General features: G+C 40.5%; 2 protein-coding genes across 4 annotated transcripts; both read left to right on the top strand.

Annotated features, from left to right (window-relative positions):
- Positions 1–1,186: 1,186 nt before the first annotated feature.
- Positions 1,187–5,955, top strand: LOC116314151 (leucine rich adaptor protein 1-like). 3 transcript variants are annotated; one of them, XM_031732063.2, is made up of 4 exons: positions 2,709–2,855; positions 2,979–3,339; positions 3,931–4,103; positions 4,929–5,955. In XM_031732063.2, the coding sequence occupies exons 2-4, from the start codon at positions 3,127–3,129 to the stop codon at positions 5,437–5,439; spliced, it is 897 nt and encodes a 298-aa protein (XP_031587923.1). In that variant the 5' UTR covers positions 2,709–2,855; positions 2,979–3,126; the 3' UTR covers positions 5,440–5,955. The 3 variants fall into 3 exon arrangements, with proteins under 3 accessions (XP_031587932.1, XP_039457686.1, XP_031587923.1); XM_031732072.2 differs by lacking the exons at positions 2,709–2,855; positions 2,979–3,339 and adding an exon at positions 1,187–1,261; XM_039601752.1 differs by having other exon boundaries at positions 2,691–3,339.
- A 1,094-nt stretch (positions 5,956–7,049) lies between these two features.
- Positions 7,050–18,837, top strand: pgap6 (post-glycosylphosphatidylinositol attachment to proteins 6). Its single transcript, XM_031732855.2, has 13 exons — positions 7,050–7,212; positions 8,723–8,906; positions 9,003–9,204; positions 10,733–10,860; positions 10,965–11,230; positions 11,556–11,902; positions 12,011–12,107; positions 12,690–12,804; positions 13,041–13,183; positions 14,977–15,155; positions 15,544–15,690; positions 15,799–15,915; positions 16,004–18,837. Exons 1-13 carry the CDS (start codon positions 7,146–7,148, stop codon positions 16,325–16,327), a joined length of 2,316 nt encoding a protein of 771 aa, XP_031588715.1. The 5' UTR covers positions 7,050–7,145; the 3' UTR covers positions 16,328–18,837.
- The last annotated feature ends 623 nt before the right edge of the window (positions 18,838–19,460 follow it).

Raw genomic sequence — 19,460 nt, 5'->3', positions numbered from 1 at the left:
CAAGACTTTTGCACACCAGAATACCTGCATATTAAAAACACAGTTCTGATACTGAATTTGATCCATTTATACAATTTCTATGAGGGCAGTAACAACAGCAACTACTGTGACTCCTATATAAAGTTTACCTGAAATGGTCACTATAACAACAGCATCGTCCTGGTGGCTGCTGAGCAGCTCCAGTAAAACCAGTGATGTTTTCTGTTCCACTGCTGAGATTTAAATGTAAAGGTGAGTGAAATTTACGAGCCTCTAAACCGAGGGAGGTAAAGCTAAAGGGCAGAAGAAATTCATCTTTTAAACCATGCATGAGATCATGACTCATTCTTTAACATAAACACTGCGCTCCCAGCTCACGCACAGACATGAACATTCGTTGTTTGGATTTGGTGGACACTTTTCGATACTTATTTTCAAATGAAGATCTCCAAAAGTTTTGAACTGCTGCTACTGTTTTGTATGTATGTTTGTGTATTTTGTTAAATTTCAGCACCATCATTGCATCATTACCTTGATTATATCACACATGAAACCTTCTGAAGTCTTGGATCTTGTTCATTATGAGGTATTGGCAGTCCCTCGCAGGCCTGTGATAGGTCCAGGTCAAGTTTTATGAAGCATCACTAACATGTTTTCTGCACTTTGCTTCACATTTTTAGTTAGGGAGATACTGTATCATCATTGCATATTAAACAGGTATTAAACAATGCATTTTCTGCACAGAAACGGGTCTTAGATGCGAAAAAGCAACAAGCATATAACCATCGGTCCAGTTTTAAAGAGGCATGAATATGGGGCAAAATGACAGGCAAACAAAAATAAGTCAACTATTTTAGCAGCTGGCAGATGTCAGCTTCCTCCCTGCTTGTTTGACCCATCTATGAGTCTAAAAAGTAGGTTGTGATTCTTTCCACTTGGGGCTTTGCAAATCTTGAGCACTTAAAGAGCCCATACAAAGGTTTGGGGGTTTTGTTTTTGTTTTTTTAATTGCATGAAATCTATTTGAGCAAAACACTTATGACAGCAATGATGATGAACAAGATCAACGTTACTCCAACAACACACTCAAAACAAACAAGTTCATACTAGCAGAAACACAACAACATGCTCAGTGGAAAAAAATGGTAAACAACACTACGCTTTGCATTCACTAGCATTCCATTAACAGCCCGATGAAGTACAGCTGTGGGCGATCCAATTTTCAGAGTGGATGGTGTTGCCACGAAAACTGAACCACAGTGAAAGAAGAGGCCAGAGGAAGGTCAGTGGGCTGATTAACTAATAGTTTGGTAGGTAAGTCAGAACCTACCTAGCAAACTATTGCAAGCTTTACAACAAATGCAAACATTTTGCAGTGATGGAGTTTCCACAAGCTTTGCATTTTAGGAGATCTGTCTCATTCTTCTCAGCAGATCTACTCAGCCTTTGTTAGTCTGGGTGTCAGTCACCTGTTAACTGTCATCCTTGGGTTCCTCCACAGATGGAGGAGTTCATATCTTAATTTCTTGAACTCCAGTTCTCCATGCCCCTGCACTCTGAAGTACTTCTTCTATCTGTATGGTTACATTATTCTTTCCTCATGTTGGTTCATGAATACAGCAAGGCAGGAGGAAAAGAGCTTAGATGAGGTTGACGTGAAGGAGGACATGCAGAGGGTGTGACAGTGAAGGAAGAAGAAGAAATATTTCATTAGTCTTTAGAAAAGCATCCTCATAGCATTGTACCAGTGCTACATCTGCCATCCCTCACCATCAAGAGGCCTGCACTTGCCTGTACATTCATTTTCTTCTTATCAGAGCACGTTTTTCGCCATGCTCCCATAGATCTTTAAGTGAAATTTAGAGAACTATGGGCAGTCTTGTGAGTAAAAGCTGTTACTTAGAGTTGTTTCCATCTAGCACTAATCTCACTTAGCTGGGTGTCTTATAGGGAACGACAGTTTGGCTGAACAATAACATAAAAAATAATCTGATGGTTCCAAAATTTTTATCATTTTATACTTCACTGGTTAACCAGCTTTTACTGGTTTCATACCATAATCTAAGCTGGTAAGGTCTTCAAACACTTCCTTTGAGCTCATGACCTCGTGTTTGTCTTATGTATACTGAGATTATGCGAATGCACCACTGAAAAACACAGGAAATCATTCCTGCCTGTGGTTATCTTTCTTTATAATCCCTTCATCTAAAAACACAAAAATTACACATCGTGAAATTTGTACACCCTTAATATCTGCTCATCTTTTACAGGAAAAAGGAAAAAAACTGTCAGTATTATAAGAGGGGCACCTCAATTTCAACTTTATATTTTATATTTTGTGTGTAACATATCGGGGATATTTATATATTAGAGCTATTTTGTAATATATTGTATTATTTAATATGGTACTTATTGTCTTGGAGCACCTGTGACCAGATAATTTGCTCTGGGATTACTGAAGTATTGTGTCGTTCTGGTGTGCACTGTGTACTGGGAAAACTAGTCAGTGGAATTTCCCACAGATGGACTACAGTCAAGTTTGAATACCTTAAGGCTTAAAAGAAAGCGAAACCAGACCGCCCTCTGAGTTTACGAGTAATCTGGATTAACAGGTAAAATACATACTACCCATTTAAAATTCAACCTGAAAGTGTGTGTGTGTGTGTGTGTTTATGATTCGACTCTATAAAGGCCAGTAAAGTCAGTCACGTGATTCCATATATTTACAGGGTATCCGGCGCGCTCTGGTCTGCGGCAGCTCGGTGCTCGCAGGTGTTTCTGAAGCTTGTCAGTGTGAAATTCCTGCCATTGTTTGAGGAATGCACAAAGGGCATTTCCACTTTCCGCCGTCATGTTCCGGGCTGCATATCTCTGTAGTAGGTTGTGAATGGTGACGGCAGTCAGCTGCCGCACTTGGTTTGTTCGTTCATACTTCCAGCGTTTTCGTGGCTTTTTCTGCGCTCCCGTGACAAGTTTTTGTTTGTTTGTTTGTTTCCCAGTCGCGGTCATGCTGAGCTGTGGAGCGTTCAGGAATATAACGCTCGGACTGTGCTGTAAGTCGACAAGTGCGGGCTGGTTTGCGTGTGTGTGAGGTTTAAAGGGAATTTACGCGCAAGTGTTCCTTCCCATCCAAAACCAGCGATCGGGATGGCAGAGGAGTTATTCAGGGATTACTTCCCGGATCTAACAGAGCTGGAAAATAAGATTGGGCTGAAGACACCGGAAAGTCTTCTGACCTGGATGAGAGATGCTCCAAATTGTGAAGGTGGCCGGAGGTCTGAAGTGACCGGCAGGGAAAACCACAGCGCTGATTTCCCCGAGGCTTTATCTGACAAAATTAACAACTTAAAAAAAGAGCTGGTAAACATTTCTGTGCTCACTAATAATTATTTCGTGTGTGTGTGTGTGTGTGTGTGTGTGTGTGTGTGTGTGTGTGTGTGTGTGTGTGTGTGTGTGTGTGTGTGTGTGTGTGTGTTATAGGTATATTTATAGAAAAGATTCCAAATGGAGTTTCCATTATGCGTTTTAGTGACTCACCATTTCCTGTGTATTTTTCCTTACTTGGTCAAAGCTAAGCTACAACTTGTACAACTTGTTTAGCAATCACTGTGACATGTATGAAGTGCCATTCTGCGCCACTTCACAGGCAGCAGTTTATTTCTTATGACAGCCACTCTTACCTGTGTTCTCACCACACCTGTCAGTGCCACATTCTGACTGGATTCCTCTGTTGACTCCCACCACCTTTGTTCCACTCTAATGCAATTAAAATGAGCATGATAGTGGGGTGGAAGGAGTGGAGAAGTTCATAGTACACACACACACACACACACACACACACACACACACACACACACACACACACACACACACACACACACACACACACACACACACACCTGTTTCTTCAGTTACACCTTAACACTCACTAACTCTGTGGCATTTCATCAGAGATCGCTCCGTTCTGCCGATGTAAGGATCCTACGGCAACTGGTGGCTTTGCACGAAGGGATCGAGACCATGCGCTGGCTACTGGAGGATAGGGGTCCTTTAACCAGTCATGGCAGCAGTTTAACAGGAAGCCTGAGCAGCCTGGAGAACGGGTCTTTGATGTCTCCCTCCAGGTGGGTGACCAGGTGTCCCACTCTCTTGTCTCCATGCCCCACATACTAAGGCAATGTCTCACATTTTAGTCTGCAAAAGAGAACACAGAGACACATAGTGTGATTTTCTTTTTAATTTTTTTTATTGTGATTGCTCCAAGCATGCAGTTTTAACAGCTTTAATGTTTTCAAAAGAGAACACAACCTTGCACAAAGACTGTTGGGATCAGGGTGTTAAAAAAAAAACTTCCATTTATGCTTACAGGTTATTTGTTTTACCAGCGTTTAATCTGCATACCTTTGACATGTTTTAAAATAAAACTATGTGTCAATGTTAGTAATGTGTCCCACACAAACATATTTTTTGCCCCACATTTAATTTATTGTGTTCTGGTCACCCAGCGTGTTACCCATTTAGTCTTTTGAAGATTAAATGAAGATGTTAAATATGCATACAGCTGCTAAGAGGATACACTAGGAGTAAGGTAAAGCTCTTGAACTAGAATTTTCTTGCATCCCTGCAAATATACACAAGCGACAGTTTCCTAAATTTAGTAGCCTATAGCATGTTGGCAGCATAATGCAAGATATTCTAAAAGCGGTTAAATGGAGAAGTTGGGGACCAAAAGATAGTCAAGGAGGTTTGTGGCAAATTAGATTCAACTGGAAAGACATAAATCACAAAATTCGTACATAAAATGCTGGCCAGGATTTTCAGGCCTTTGCACAAGTGGTCAAAAATGATGTGTTGCTGATTAACTCTAACCCATCAGAATAGACTTTCCTTGAGAGGAATGAACTTAAATCCTGCCTGTGACTGATGCATTTCTATTCCTTTTCCCACAGAGAAAACCCAGGCTACCCTGAGGAACTGACTGAAATAATGGGTGAAAATTCAGAGAATTCAAACCCTAAAAGCTATGCTGACATTCTCAGTTCAGACTCTAGTGAAGGAACATCTCCGAGTCCTTCCGCCTCCGAATTTTTGATCAGTCATTCTGCTCCTGGAAGTTTCGGTCAGACGTCATTTAGTCCAGCCAGTGGATTGAGTGATGAACAACCACAGGACTTTTTTCTAACGTATTTACCGCCAAAAGTAAAAAATCGTGGCGACACCATCAGAAGAGTTTTGCTTAGATCTTGCAAACCAAGAAAAAGCTTGGACGTGGAGACTTTTGACCCCGCTCCACTTCCACGAGAGACACAGACAGTACACCAACCTCAGGAGAGATTCACAGCACCTCACACCAATATTATAGAAAAGGAAGACAGTGAAACCAGTGAAGAGGAAGTTTTCCTAGGCTATGATGTCCAGTGGTCCTGGGTGCAATCAGAAGATGATGTGACATTTTTATGACGACCTCTGAACACAACTTCGATTTATGATCTTTGCTTTAAAGCTTTTCAACCAGTGGTCTGAGAGTTAAAGCACTTTGGCACACTTGTTAGAATAAGATTAAAGCCACTGACTAATGTGAAGACTGTTTCTCTCTGTGTCACTATATACTCTGTGTATTTGACTTGATATTTTTAAATTATTTGTTATAAATATTAAATAATCAGAAATGAATGATGTGATGAAGGTTTCAAACACCTGAATGAGATCTGAGCATCAGATTTTGTGTATTTGTTGTGTAACCATCGGGTCTTATGTTTTGTATTTGTTTAAATAACTTTGCTTAGCAGTTTTCTTATCTTGAATTTTATGGACACTGTGCTTTCTTCTTAAATCTCTTGAAGACACGGGGAAAAAATAGCAGAAGGTGATTTTTTTTTTTTTTTTTTTTCAATTTAGAGTAAGGCTTTTTGTATTTATGAGCCTAATGTATCTTTTTTATATAATTGCCAAGACAATAAAAGTAATTTATTGATACTCTTGTTTGTTTCTTAGAAGAAAAGCATGAATGTTAAACGTCATTATTGGTGAAATAACTGTTGTGTCCTAATATAGTTGGGGAATACATTTTTTTAAGGTAAAAAGCATCGTCTAACTTGTTAAAAGAACTACCATAGGTACTGCGCTGAGTTTGGATCTGGTGATTGCTAAAGCTGCGGCCTGTTTGACATCATTTTCAAAGTCATCAAACCATTCAGGGACACGTTTTTGCCCAGTGGATGGAGGCATTTTCATCCAGGAACTCACTGCCATCAGGACATGTTTCTGCAAAGGTTAAGGACAGGTGGTCTTTCACAGTGATCTGCAGTGATTCACCCCTATGAACCAATCCAAACTACTCACAAAATGCCCTCACAGCATAACAGAGCCGGGACAATCTAGGATCACAGGAATTTTTTGTTCCGCCTGTGCGAATTACAAATGTCCTGAGACTAAATGTAAACTTGGTTGTGGAAAAAGTGGCTACAAAAAGACTAATTGCAATTGTCAAAGCGGTTCATATAAGTTAGAAGTCCACTTTTTTTTTTTTTTTTTTTTTAATTTTGTTATATCCCTCTTACTGTTTTAATCAATTTGTTTAACTTCGGCATATTTTAAAGAACAGGAACAGGAAGAAACCAGGTTCGGCAGAGGGATCCAGTTGGAGGCTAACGAGAGAAAGATGGGGCAAAAGACATACTGTGGAAAAGAGGCAGGGATTAAGTTTTAAGCCTAAAAACTGAAGGCTCTGCCTCCCATTCTACTTTTGAATATCCTGGGAACCACAAGTAAGTCAGCAGTTTTATTATTTGTTTCTCTTTAATTTATCGTGATAATCATATGTCCATTGTTAGTGGTGTAATATGTATTAACGCAAATCCACAATTGATTATTTTAATTATTTCATGTTGGGGTTTTTTTTTTTGCTTTATTAGCAAAAATCGTATTTTTTCCTTTTTTTATATTTACATATTATCTCTAAAAACTAATGAAATTACGAGGGAAATACAAAAGCCTTACATAGTATGTGTGTGCTATTCTTTCCGATAGCACCTAAACGCAACGTGACGTCATGTATAGAAAACAGGAACTGTTTCAAAACGCAGGGATGTCTTCTCCGGGAAGGTAAATTTGCAAGTGCAGGTGGGTACGGAAGATGTAACGACTCGGATAGTTGGGAAGGAAACATGAAAGTTTGGTTTCTATGTAGTCTCCTTTTCGTCGCCCTGACGGATTGGACATCAGGAGACGACGGTAAGTGTTTCGGGCAGAGGTCACATAAAGTCCGACGTATTAGCACTTTTGCTAGCAGTCATGGCTGGCTTGCTTAAGCTTAATGAAGTTAACTCGTGAAAACACCTGAGAGACGCACTGAGCTGCCAGCGCTAGTCACTGAGCTCACAGTATATCTATGCAACGATGCTACTAACTGGTTATTTACCTTGGTCAAAGAACGCACTTTGTTTCTACTGGTCTATAGACATGTTTAGCCTTCATTGTTTGTTTGTTTGTTTGTTTGTTTGTTTGTTTGTTTTTAGTCTTATCTTGTCAAGTGTCCTGTATGCGTTTCCCTTCTCCCAACTATGTAAATATTTCAGTGTTTCATATTGGAAATGTATATCTATCTATATAGTGTAATTTATTTTTTATATAAGGTCAACGACGACAACCTACTCCTCACCCCACCCCAAGACACACACACACTTAATAAACAAAAAACAAACAAACACACAAAACCCCTTTCTTATACTGCCACATATCTTTGGTAGTATGAGTTAGAACAGTTGTTCATGAGCTCAGAAACGTATGCCTACATCTTGATATTAAAAATGTATATTTAAATATATTAATAACAAAAATAACCCAGCTAATTTAAAAACCTTAAGCAGTGTGTGACACGATTAACTGCTAATATCTGCAGAGGGGACTAAAATATTAATTAAAGATGAAGGTGTTTTGCTGGTTAAACTAATGACATTCAGTCCACCAGGTGATTTCTCATAGATGCTAATCTTAAAGTGCTGACGGCATCTTGTTAATTTGCCTGTTTTGTTATACTGGACGTGGTCAGAACTGCCATCTTTGCTGTAACATCAAAGCTTTCCTTGCCACTGTGCTAAAGGAGTTATTAATAAATTTTTCACACTCTATTTTCTCCACATCCCACATGTTGGCCAAGGTTCCTAAGAAAACAAAACTCATCTGTTATGATGCTAAATCACTGAAGCTTGCCCATGCCAGCTGTGTTTCCACACAAAGAGCATATCGTAACTGATCTCAGAGCAGTGAAAGCTGAGCCAGCAGCAGATTAGATGCTGGTCTCCCTTAAGTTTAGAGTCAAAGACCAGAGATTTATCCACAATGTGTTATGTGCAAATGACTATAAAAAAGGCTGCTGGCCTCTCAGCTTGTCCAGCTCCAGTCACTGTTATTGGGAACGGGGACTCGCATAAAATGGAGACAGCTACAGTTTCCTAAGAGCACGAAACAAGTGCACCTGTAATAGTTTAGTGCAGCCACAAGATGTAATGTAAAGGATGGATGCACACAGGTGAAGAGCTTTATGACAGCACTGTTTGAGATGAAAGGGGAGAGATAATTATGATTGGTAGATTTTAAATATGTCTATTGTTGATTGGACAAGGGGAGGACTGCTTGCCTTGCTTGTCCTGACGGAACGCCACTGCTTTAGTGTGCGTCTCCATGTTTTGAGAGAAACTCCAAGATGATAAGGTGAAAGACTGTCTTACTATTTTTCCTGCAGATGGACAGGTGACATTTGTGTCAGAGCTGTCATCCAAACCTGCCCAGAAATTGTCAAAGTATGGCTGGTACGGGAATGCGAGGCTGCAGAGGTTTCACATACCGGAGGAAACCGCCATTGCTCGCTGGCTCTTTTCTGTGACAAAGGGCCACAGTTTCCACTGCGGGAGGCATAATGTCACTATGTAAGCTATGAAGTTTATTAATAATGACCTTTTGTGACTCTTTATGATGTATTTTATCCCCCCCTAACCTAACTTTATGTTATAACCATTTTGCAGCTATATTCGATGGGGTGCCCCTCCTGTTATAAACCCCACAGGGCAGGAGTTTCCCAATACGACACTGTGGACCCCCTGTTTGTCTCTGACTTTACCTGTAATCTCAGAGAACTCCACAACTTTTAACCTCTCTGACCCCGCCGCAGGTGATTGGTATGTTGCTGCTCACTTGCCTGAAGATGATGGCCGCATAGAACAGAAGGTTGGTATAGAGCAGCGTATGGTGCATGTTGCATGTTGCTGCTGCTGCCACAGTTAGGTTATCCACCATTTTTCTTCCCTGATCCAGTGCATTAAAATTTCTGTGAAGTTACCAGAAGTATATGGAAGAAAGAATTTTCGTGGCTGTTATCTAGGGCTGGGCGATATATCGAGTTTTTAAAAATATCGATATATTTTTATACGAGATATAAGATGTGACAATATCCTTTATATCGATATAGTCTATGTTACGTTATAACTATGCTTGTGGAGCCGCAAGTTTGCCTCTCTTTCGTCCACTGTTGTCTCTACGCAAGTTACTCGGCCTCGCCTCTCCTTCACTGAACACAACTCCCCCTCCTCCCCCATCGCTTCACCTGCAGGCAGCGACAAGATGGACACGGCAAATCTCCGTTAACGAGTTACTGCAACATTTTCTCAAAAGTTGACTGCGCGCCTTATGTATGAATTCTGGTTGTGCTTGATGACCGCGAACCGATTTTATGTGATACATGGCGCTCAGCAATACGTAAAAAAAATGTTTTAGTTCGACTTTGGTAAGCTACGGAGCTGCACCGCTTGATGGATTGTCGGAGCATTATGGCTACCGAGGAGCCTCGCGGAGTGATACGTACTGTGCTTCAACGTAATATTACCGTATTGTGTGTGTGTATAAGGACCATAAATGGCACCTGTTAAGAGACATGGTTACGAAGCGGATTTCAAACTCCAGGCTGTCAGTCACGCAGTAGAAGTTGGGAACAGAGCAGCTGTGAAATCTGTATGTTATTATGCTCAGCGTCTATTAGTTTACATTTTGACTGCACAATTGTGAGCTCTTTGTTATGCACAAAAACAACATAGTTTTCTTTTATTTATGGAGCATTATTATTTAATAAATGCTCATAATTTATTTTTGAGTAGTTGTTTTCATGTACATCTATGCTGTATGTTAATAAAAGTGCCTGTGTGACATCTGGGACACAGCTTTGACTAAGAACTCTTTTTGTTCTTACTTTATGGCTTTAAAAAAATATCGAGATGTATATCTTATATCGCCATCCAGCTAAAAAATATTGAGATATGAATTTTGGGTCATATCGCCCAGCCCTACTGTTATCGAATTTTGACAATTATGTAACCTTTGTACTTGCGTGAGAGTGAGAGGGGGCAGACAATGTACATTGTTAGTATTCTGGTCATGTTACACTAGTACTCAAAATTTCCTTTATCACTCTAACTTGATATAGCAGTTTTGTTTTTTCATGCTAAACCGGCTGAACCACGTTCTTTGGCTCCGTTCCTCCTGCAAAAGTGTTTTCTTACTTATCATTTGATCTGTTTACATTTTATCTTAAATCTCTGCATTGTGTTGGTGTGCAGTAGTCTCCTATTGTTCTCCTGTAATCTCTCTTATCACCTCCTCTTATTCACTTATTCAGACTGAATGGCGCCCATCTGTATAAGAAGAAGTGTGCACCACAATCTTTTTACTTATAAACTTTTGTCTGTCTGTCTTTATCTGTTAGGGTTTTCCGTCCTGCTCCTATTTCTTCCAGCCTCAATTGTCAGTCAGGAGAGCAGTGGACACACCTGTTTTGCAGAACGGCACATTCCTGACACAAACTGCAGCCCCTGACAAACCTGCACGCCTTAAGTAAGAAGTGCATGTTTTATTTCCTGTATTTCCAGTCTTTGCACATTTTTTCTTTGCATCAGTCAGAAGACCGTAAGTGAGTGTATTTGTTCTCTCGCGCTTAGGTTGTATGTTCCTGAGTTTGCCTCTTCCCTTTCGGTTTCCGTGGCTGGCTGTTCATCAGAGGAGGGAACGGAGATGGGAAACTGTTTCCTGGTCCTCAGGCTTGGCTCAGCTTCTCTGCAGCAGGGCCCAGTAACTATGAACTGCTCAGGGTTTAGTTGCTCTGCAGCTCTCTCTAACCCACCTTGGGACACCTGGATACGAGTTGTTATTGAGAGCACCCGAGCCAACCGTACTGTTACCTTCAGCGTTGTCTCAAACTACACAGGTGAATAGAGAAATATGTACACACATTACACCTGTGTGTGAAATCACTCTTTACTCACTACAATATATAAACTATGCTGTGGGCCCAAAACATCCTCCAGTACCTTAAGAAAACGAGTCTAAAATATGGTCACTCTCTCATTGCATCATCATGAATGAAAAGAAAAAAAGTAGCCTGTCACAAAATAGACCCACATTTCTTTTCTCTTCCACTTTGCCAGTGAGCTCCAACTCTTTAAATAAGAAGTGTTGAATGAGTGCATGATTCCAGACACAACCTGTGTTTCTGTTCTAACCCATTTTCTTGTGTATCCATTTTGCTTCAGTGGGATGTAAACCAAAAAGTGTTGGCCTCAAAGCAGATGATGAGATCTTTAAGCTCCATGGCAACAGCAGTTATAGCAACTCCTCATCATCAAGCAACAGTTCGGTGCTTGCAGACACAGGTGTCTTCAGCAATAAATCGTTGTCATGGATGTCATGGTTGCTGGGGTCGGCGTGTGTGTGGAGCATCCCTGTGCTGTATGAGGAGGTGGATGTCTTGTCACTGCGATTCACCCCTGTTGGTGGAGCCAATGTTAGCGTTACAAATACACACCCCACGCTGCTCACGTACCCCCTGCACGCGCATGCCAGTGGTGGCACACTCAACCTGCAGCTCACACTCAACTCTGTGAGTAACACTGAATCGCTGTACTTGCATAGACAGATTGGAAAGTCACAGAGTTGAGCTTCCGTGGAGATTTGCATTGATACATGCGTCTGTGTGGTGCTTTTGTAGACTAACATGACATTGGGGAACAGCAGCAGTGTGGTTGCCTGTCTCTCTCCCTGGGCTCCAGTCCTTGAACTGAACCACTCTCAGTCGTGTCGCACAGGTACAGCAGCACTGATTCAAATTCACACACATCAAACACCAGAAAACATTGCTTATGCCTAAATGATCAGAACGCTTCGATGAAGAATTCCATGCAAATGTCTTAATTTATGTAGATGGATTATAAATCAGCTGAAAAATTTTCTGTTTAAATTATTTTTACATAAAGTTCAAGTGGGTTTTCTATTCCAATTCACTTTGTTATCATTTAGTGTAGCTTTATGGGATCTCTTAAATGTGTGTCATCCATTTGTCGTAGCTGTGGCTCAGGAGGTAGAATAGGTCATCTTCCAATCATACGTTTGGTGCTTTGATTACATGGTGCATGTTGAAGTGGTACTGAACCCTGAGCTGCCTAAGATTCTTAGGTATAGAAAAAAAAAAGTGGTTTTGTGATTGGGTGAATGACTAAAAAGTAATTTGAGTACTCCAGTACTGTTGAAAAGTTCTATACAATACCAGTTCTCTTATCATTTCAAACAAAATCTAACACAAAAAAGGTATACAGTATTGACAGTGGGTCTGATTTTTAGATGATAATGTGCTCTGTAGGCAAAACAGTGTGTTGTTGATTTGATGACAGATTTATTTGGAGGTTATGGTGTTGCTGTGAATGCCAGCGTTCCTAAAGCTGTGGTCAGTCTGCCTTTTCCTCAGTCAGCAACGTGGTACCTCACCCTGCAGCTTATATGCAACAGGTAAAGTACACACACACACTGCAGTAGCAGACTGTGTTTAGTTCTGCAACTTTTCGTGCTTCAGATATTTTTTAAATGTACACTAAATATGTACCACATCTTACATTCAAAATTTTTAGTTTGCATTTTAGAAGTTTGAAATTTCATGAAATGAGATGTCATTCATTCATTCATACTTTGTGTGTGTGTAATGTATGTATAATAATACATGCATGTGTTTGTGCTTTTTCTTGCAGTAGTAACTGTGGTAATACATCAGTGGTGTCTGTGACCCCAGAGGTGTTCCTCAGTGCCTGTGTAGAGGACTGTGGGTTATACGGTGAATGTAGACTTCTGAGATCTTACAGCTACCTGTACGCTGGATGTGTATGCAAGGCTGGTACGCCCACACACACACAGACACACACAGACACACACAGTCCCTCTCCCCTAAGAAAAGGCCTTGTTAAAGTTGTAGTAGAAGCATTAAAAAAAATCAATCTATGTCTTGATGCATGCTCAGTCATCCAGGTAAGGAAATCCCAAAAAGTTGATTCTGTTCGTCTGGACGTTTTCAGTGGGAGAAACGTTTCGTCACTCACCCAAGTGACTTCTTCAGTCTCAGCTGACTGCAGGTTTCCCCAACCTTATAAACAGTAAATTTCTTAAGGTACTGTTTTTCAGCAATTCAGTTTTGAGCAATTTGACTGAAAATCCTCCAGAAAGCACAGAGCCAGCTGCTCAATGAATGAATGAGACTAACAAATTTTACCATCGATGTGCTAAAATCAACAGAAGAGCAGATCCGATAGAGACTTGCAATGATTCTAGATAAGAAAATTCTTCAAAAGGTGTTTGAATTCACTGAGAAGGCTCATCTACCACAGCATGAAAAGTCTAAGACCAGTCAATAAAGGAATTTCGACCTACTTGTTGTACGTCAGAAACCACAGCAAAATACGGAGAGTGTCCTCAGTGGCCAGAAGACAGAAGGATGCCACACTGAGGATGTGGACAACAGGGTGAAAAAATTTTCTGACAGACAACTCATTCAAGCAGAGAAAAACATCCTTGCAAAAGGGTTGAACTTTGCTGTGACGCAGAGACAAATTCCGCTAGATCACAGCCACAGAAACAGCGATTCGAAACAACAACATTGCAGACGTGGAAGCAGAGCAGCTACGGACGAGAGTTTTGGCTGGGCTCAGCAATGCAAATCCCCCACCATCCAAAATCAGCACAGAGGTGAGGAAGGCACTCATATCGCTTAGTAATGACATCAACAACATCATCATCTCAAGGGTAGGTGGACAGTTTTGCTAAAGCAGAAAGACTATCGTGAGAAAATATTGTCACCGCTCACTGAAGCAGTGGAGGTAGCTCATAAGTGATTACAGGATGACCCCAACCTCAGCAACAGGACCACTCTCAGCACCCACCACGTGTGTTTGCTTTTGTAACTGTGTCTTAATTGCACCTATTTCACATAGAAGGGTCAGTACTACAGGCAGGAACATGGGTGTGCCATGGGTTCCCCAGTTTCACCCATTGTGGCCAACTTGTACATGGAATAAGTGGAAAAGAGGGCTTTGTTATCCTACCCTGGAACACCACTAAGTCATTGGTTGAGGTATGTGGATGACTGTTGGGTGAAAATCAAACCTCAAGACGTGCCACAATTCACGGATCACATTAACTCGGTGGACCAGAATTCACCAGGGATGATATGAAAGTGGCAGGTTAGCCTTCTTAGGCTGTGAGATTTCCATTAGTAATTGGGGACATTTAAAAGTTGATGTAAACTTATGATCAGCATTTAACGTTTGACTCTCATCATCCACTGGAGCACAAACTGGGTGTCATTAGGATGCAACAACACAGACCCAACACCATCCCCACAGATACAGCGGCCAGGGAAGCAGAAGAACATTGATCTATGGTCGTGATGATTTGTATATAAATGATCCAGAAACTGACCCCCACAGCCGTTGTTCATCAGTGGTGTTGGTCTCAGTCATTGTGCAAATGTAGTGTTTATAAGGGTGTGGAAACCTGCAGTCAGCTCAGACTGAAGATGAGTGAACAGAATCAACTTGTCACTGCAGCCTATATTTCACTAATATTAAAATATATCATGATCTCCTCCTTAGAAAATTACAGTCATGCATTTATTTATTTTCACTGTGTGTGCAGGTTGGAGTGGTTGGGGCTGCACAGATGATTCAACAGCTCAGTCATATAGTCACCAGTTGTTAGCAACTCTGTTGCTCACGCTCAGCAACTTGGCTTTCCTGCCTGCCATCGTGGTTGCAGTCAAACACGGTTACATCACCGAGGCCTCTGTCTACCTCTTCAGCATGTTTTTCTCCACGGTAAAACATTCAGGAACATGCATGTTCCTTTTTATACATGTAGACATAGTTATGAGTGTGTTTCTGATACATAAATAGGTTTAAGAGTCAATTGTTATGGTGTGGGGTTTTTGTAAAGAGAGAAGTTTTAGGAAATGAGACGGTGAACTTTCCTGTTTCTGCACTGTTCATTCACAAGCTTGGATTCTCACACATTGAACTTTTATAGCTTTAATATCATTTTGGCATAGTGTGTAGGTAGGACTGAGATATTCAGTAAACTTGTCACCAGTAAAGATGATACAAAAATAGTAATAAAAAAACAAGATGACCATCGGCAAATAATAATAATCTTAGTTTAAACTTTGATATTAACCCTTACTGTCATTTTTGTCCCTCTTGTTTGTAGTTCTACCATGCGTGTGACCAGCCGGGCATTGCAGTAATGTGTATAATGGACTATAATACTCTGCAGTACTGTGACTTCCTAGGATCCATCTGCTCCTTCTGGGTCACCATCCTGTGCATGGCTCGCATCAGAAACACATTCAAATATGTAAGATGCTGATTCCTGCCTCTTCTTTCATACCGTTGACACACTCTGCTAAGGATTGGTATATTATAAAAGCCTGTGTGGGTTTTTCTCGCCCCTTTGTGTGTGTAGACTCTGTTCATGCTCGGGACTCTGCTGATAGCCATGTCAATGCAACTGGACCGCACGGGCCTGTGGAACCTGCTGGGCCCCATCCTCTGTGCCATACTGATCATGGTCATTGCCTGGGTAAGAGATGCATTTTCCATCTGTTGCAGATGTTGATTATATTTTGGATAGTAATAAAACTGTTTCTCCTCTTCTTTTCTGTTTACAGGTGCGCAAAGGGGTCCATCGACGACATTGTTACCCGCCCTCTTGGAGGCGTTGGGTCTTCTACCTGATCCCCGGGGTGTTGTGCGCCTTAATCGGCCTGTGTTTGTACACTTTTGCTGAGACGGAGGACAACTACTATTACACACACTCGCTGTGGCACATCCTGGTGGCGAGCTGCGTGGTGTTACTGCTACCACCAAAGAAGAAAAACAGGGACATGTTTGGCTGGAGCAGAGGCTGGAGCCTGAACTGGAGCTGGAGACCCCGGGTTTGTGGATACACTCTCTGTGAAGGCAGCAAAGATGAACTCTACACTGTCACATAGTAGGTCAGGAGATGCTATGTCTAGGCAGTGGCTGTTTGACACCCTTAGACTTACACGAGCATCTGATCCCTGCTGGTGTTGACATTTTACAAAACGTTTCCAATTAATGTATTTTAAAAATCAAAGTGGACCTATATTCTCTTGGGTCTGCAGGTTTCTTATTCATAATTGCATTAAATTAAGTCTTAAACAGAACATGCACAAACACATTTGAAACCTCCACAGTGGACTATTTGATCAGCGGTTCATTGCACCAGCTTAATGTAGGGTTGAGCATCTAAACCTTAGACTTTATGCCCAGGAGTTTATGTGCTTTGTGTATATTTTACTAGTGTAGGACATTAATGTTTGAAATATTTATAAAGAAGTCTTAGAAGTCTTTATATTTAGTCTATTGACACTACTATGTTTAGATCCATTCGACACATGCTTGATCTTTAACTAACAGGTAGTTTTAATACTATCTTTTTTCCAGGGCTGCTACGCTCTGTCGTGCAGTCGTCCAAGCGCAATGCGCAATAAGACAAATTTATTAGACCATTTTAAACAAAACAACACCTTTGCCAAAGTCTGCTTATTACATTTCTCATGCCTTAATGTTCAATTCAGTCTCCTAAAGAGTGTTGGACTCACAATTGACTGTTTTATAGTATCAAAATGACCACTGCTAAAACCACAGCTAACAGCATCTTTTGATTTGCCCGTTCTTCTTTTTAGCACCTACACTACCCACAATGCAATGCAACACTTGCACAGTCAGTTGTCCCAGTAAAGAGATTATCTTTGACTCTATACACAAATATATAATATGGTACTGTAAACAAACTTTAATGTATAAAGTCAGTGTGATTCCTTTTTAACTTGCTCTTAAGTTTTTGTCCAAATAAAAACTGTCTTGACCCTTATCTGAGTTGCCATCACCCCTACAGACTTTGAGTTAGATGATATAAACAGGTGGGGAAATGTAAGTGTAATAGCAGTGTAGTAAATGTTAGCGTTGTAGCTGTACATCACTATATCTGAATGTTCAAATGTGTGAAGTGTATCTCAACATTTCTACCTGTTTCTGAGTCCTTAAGGATGTTTATAGCCGAGTGTGTTATTTTTGTGAACTAATGAAAAGGATTTGCGCACAACTTTGTGGTTGCACACATGTTTGAGTTCACACAGAACTCCTCTCCAGTCTACCAGTTTTACTTAGATTGTAAAGTGATATAAATGGAGAACAGACCACACTGTCATTTTTACTGCTTGCTGAAGCCTCACTGTAACCACAGTAACAGCACAGAAGACTCACCTTTTTATCCTTTTATCATTGCTCGCATATTTTTCTGACAGATGCACGTTGCAAAACAATGATGTCAGACTTTTGGCAGTGGAACTTTTCCACACCAGTCACATGGCTGACTGGTTTTTGCTATTCTGTTTCTAAAAACTATTCACATCCAGTGATAATAAAACAGCTTTATTGATGCTAAAATCCTGTGTGGGTCTACATTGTACCCCTCAGACGATATGTCAAAATCAGTAAGAGAATAGGAAAAGAATGTCACCTACAAGCAAACCTGACAATGGGATTGGTGTCATTAAAATCATAACCAAAGCCGTCCCTAGTTATGGGCTTTATTTGTACTTGGAGATGCAACTCATAGCTATAAATGTTAAAACTGAGTTCACTAACAATTGCATGTTTTATTGGAAGGTATCCATGCAAGTCTCTTTCATTTGTCTTCACACTTGTCTACAGATCTGCTTGCAGATACAAAAAAGTTCTCACATGTAAAATGTTTTACACATTCAGATACAGTAATACACAGCCAGCATACTTACGGCCCTGTTTTGTTTCCATATTCAGTTCGATTTCCATAATCATTGCTGAAGCTAAGTAACACCATGTCCTTCTTTTAAACTCTAATTCCGTTAAATTCTACTCCAAAACCACTTCCTGTATTCACCTGACGCACTTTATGATTAGATGCAATGTATATAGCTACCGATATTACATAGCAGAGCAATCCAGTGTTCATAGTGTGCAAAGTGAAACTCATTGAATGTATATTCAGAATTTAGTCTTGTGCCTCTTTGTGTACTTTGTATGCCTGAATGTGTGTTTTTTCTCTTCTACCAATAAGGCTGCTGAATACTTTCCATACTGTTTTATGTAAGATGTACACACTGCTTTACACTGTCTAGTGTGTTGCATACTGTAAGGGTTTTGCACATGGTTCAAACTGAATGTTTCCTACTAACACTCTTGCATTCCCTTTCTTTTATTGTTATAATGCTCTTTTTCTCTCATGTACTAGCGCGAATCGCATTGTTGAATAAGTAGGAGGATGAATAGGATTTCTTCAATCGCAACACACTGTTGCTCCCTTTGTGTAAACATGGAAAAATGTTATGTTCGGCATCAGAAGTGATTTTATTTCCCTGTACTGTCAGTCTGTCAAAAACCCAAACAGCATTTTAACCTACCAAAAATAAATCCATGTATAAAGAACATAATTTCATTTGTTGTAAATGCTTTTTATGTGGCTGTTCTTTTCCATTCCTAAGGCGAAGACACGCCATCGCCAGCACTTATACTTGGATAGCAGAGAGGGGATGGGGAACAAAGGGAAGCAGATTATCTTAATCCTCAAAAATGCTGAAAGTGGTTGTGCTGAAAGACGCGGTCCTGTGCGTGGGGGAGTATTTCCCTGTTTCCATAAATAGCTTCCCTCCATTAGTAAAATTGATGGTCCTGCAAAGCTTAGAGATCACAACATTAAGCTGAACTGCTTTGGTGTGGTTAGCGTGCGTGTAGACCTACCTCAGAAAAAAGTGTGAAGAATTTAAGAGCCTGTTTTTTTTGTTAACACATTGTTGCTGTTGAGTTGCATTTCAAAAACTCTGGAATCTACACTTCCTGTAATATATAAACTTTTTTTCTCTGTAATCCTGAAAACTTTGGAGGCTTGGTTCAGATCTATAGAGCTGAATGAAGCTTCCACGGGCTGAAAGAAACACTACAGTCACACTACAGATAAAAGTGGTTATGCACAACACAAAGAAAATTGTTGCAACTGTGTGTTTGTGATCTTGTTGCCCATGAAATGGTTACTTCAGAGTTGGGGACCAGGTCTGTGACCAC

Source organism: Oreochromis aureus, linkage group 18, assembly GCF_013358895.1.
Source record: "Oreochromis aureus strain Israel breed Guangdong linkage group 18, ZZ_aureus, whole genome shotgun sequence".
NCBI lineage: Eukaryota > Metazoa > Chordata > Actinopteri > Cichliformes > Cichlidae > Oreochromis > Oreochromis aureus.
This window is presented reverse-complemented; position numbering and strand designations above follow the sequence as displayed.

What these genes read in the sequence shown, in the direction of transcription:
- LOC116314151 (XM_039601752.1), top strand. Translation starts at nt 3,127, where the DNA reads ATGGCAGAGGAGTTATTCAGGGATTACTTCCCGGATCTAACAGAGCTG. An exon ending in ACAACTTAAAAAAAGAGCTG is followed by an intron (nt 3,340 to 3,930) that starts GTAAACATTTCT and finishes GCATTTCATCAG; the next exon opens with AGATCGCTCCGTTCTGCCGA. An exon ending in TCTTTGATGTCTCCCTCCAG is followed by an intron (nt 4,104 to 4,928) that starts GTGGGTGACCAG and finishes CTTTTCCCACAG; the next exon opens with AGAAAACCCAGGCTACCCTG.
- pgap6 (XM_031732855.2), top strand. Translation starts at nt 7,146, where the DNA reads ATGAAAGTTTGGTTTCTATGTAGTCTCCTTTTCGTCGCCCTGACGGAT. An exon ending in TTGGACATCAGGAGACGACG is followed by an intron (nt 7,213 to 8,722) that starts GTAAGTGTTTCG and finishes TTTTTCCTGCAG; the next exon opens with ATGGACAGGTGACATTTGTG. An exon ending in TGGATGTGTATGCAAGGCTG is followed by an intron (nt 13,184 to 14,976) that starts GTACGCCCACAC and finishes CTGTGTGTGCAG; the next exon opens with GTTGGAGTGGTTGGGGCTGC.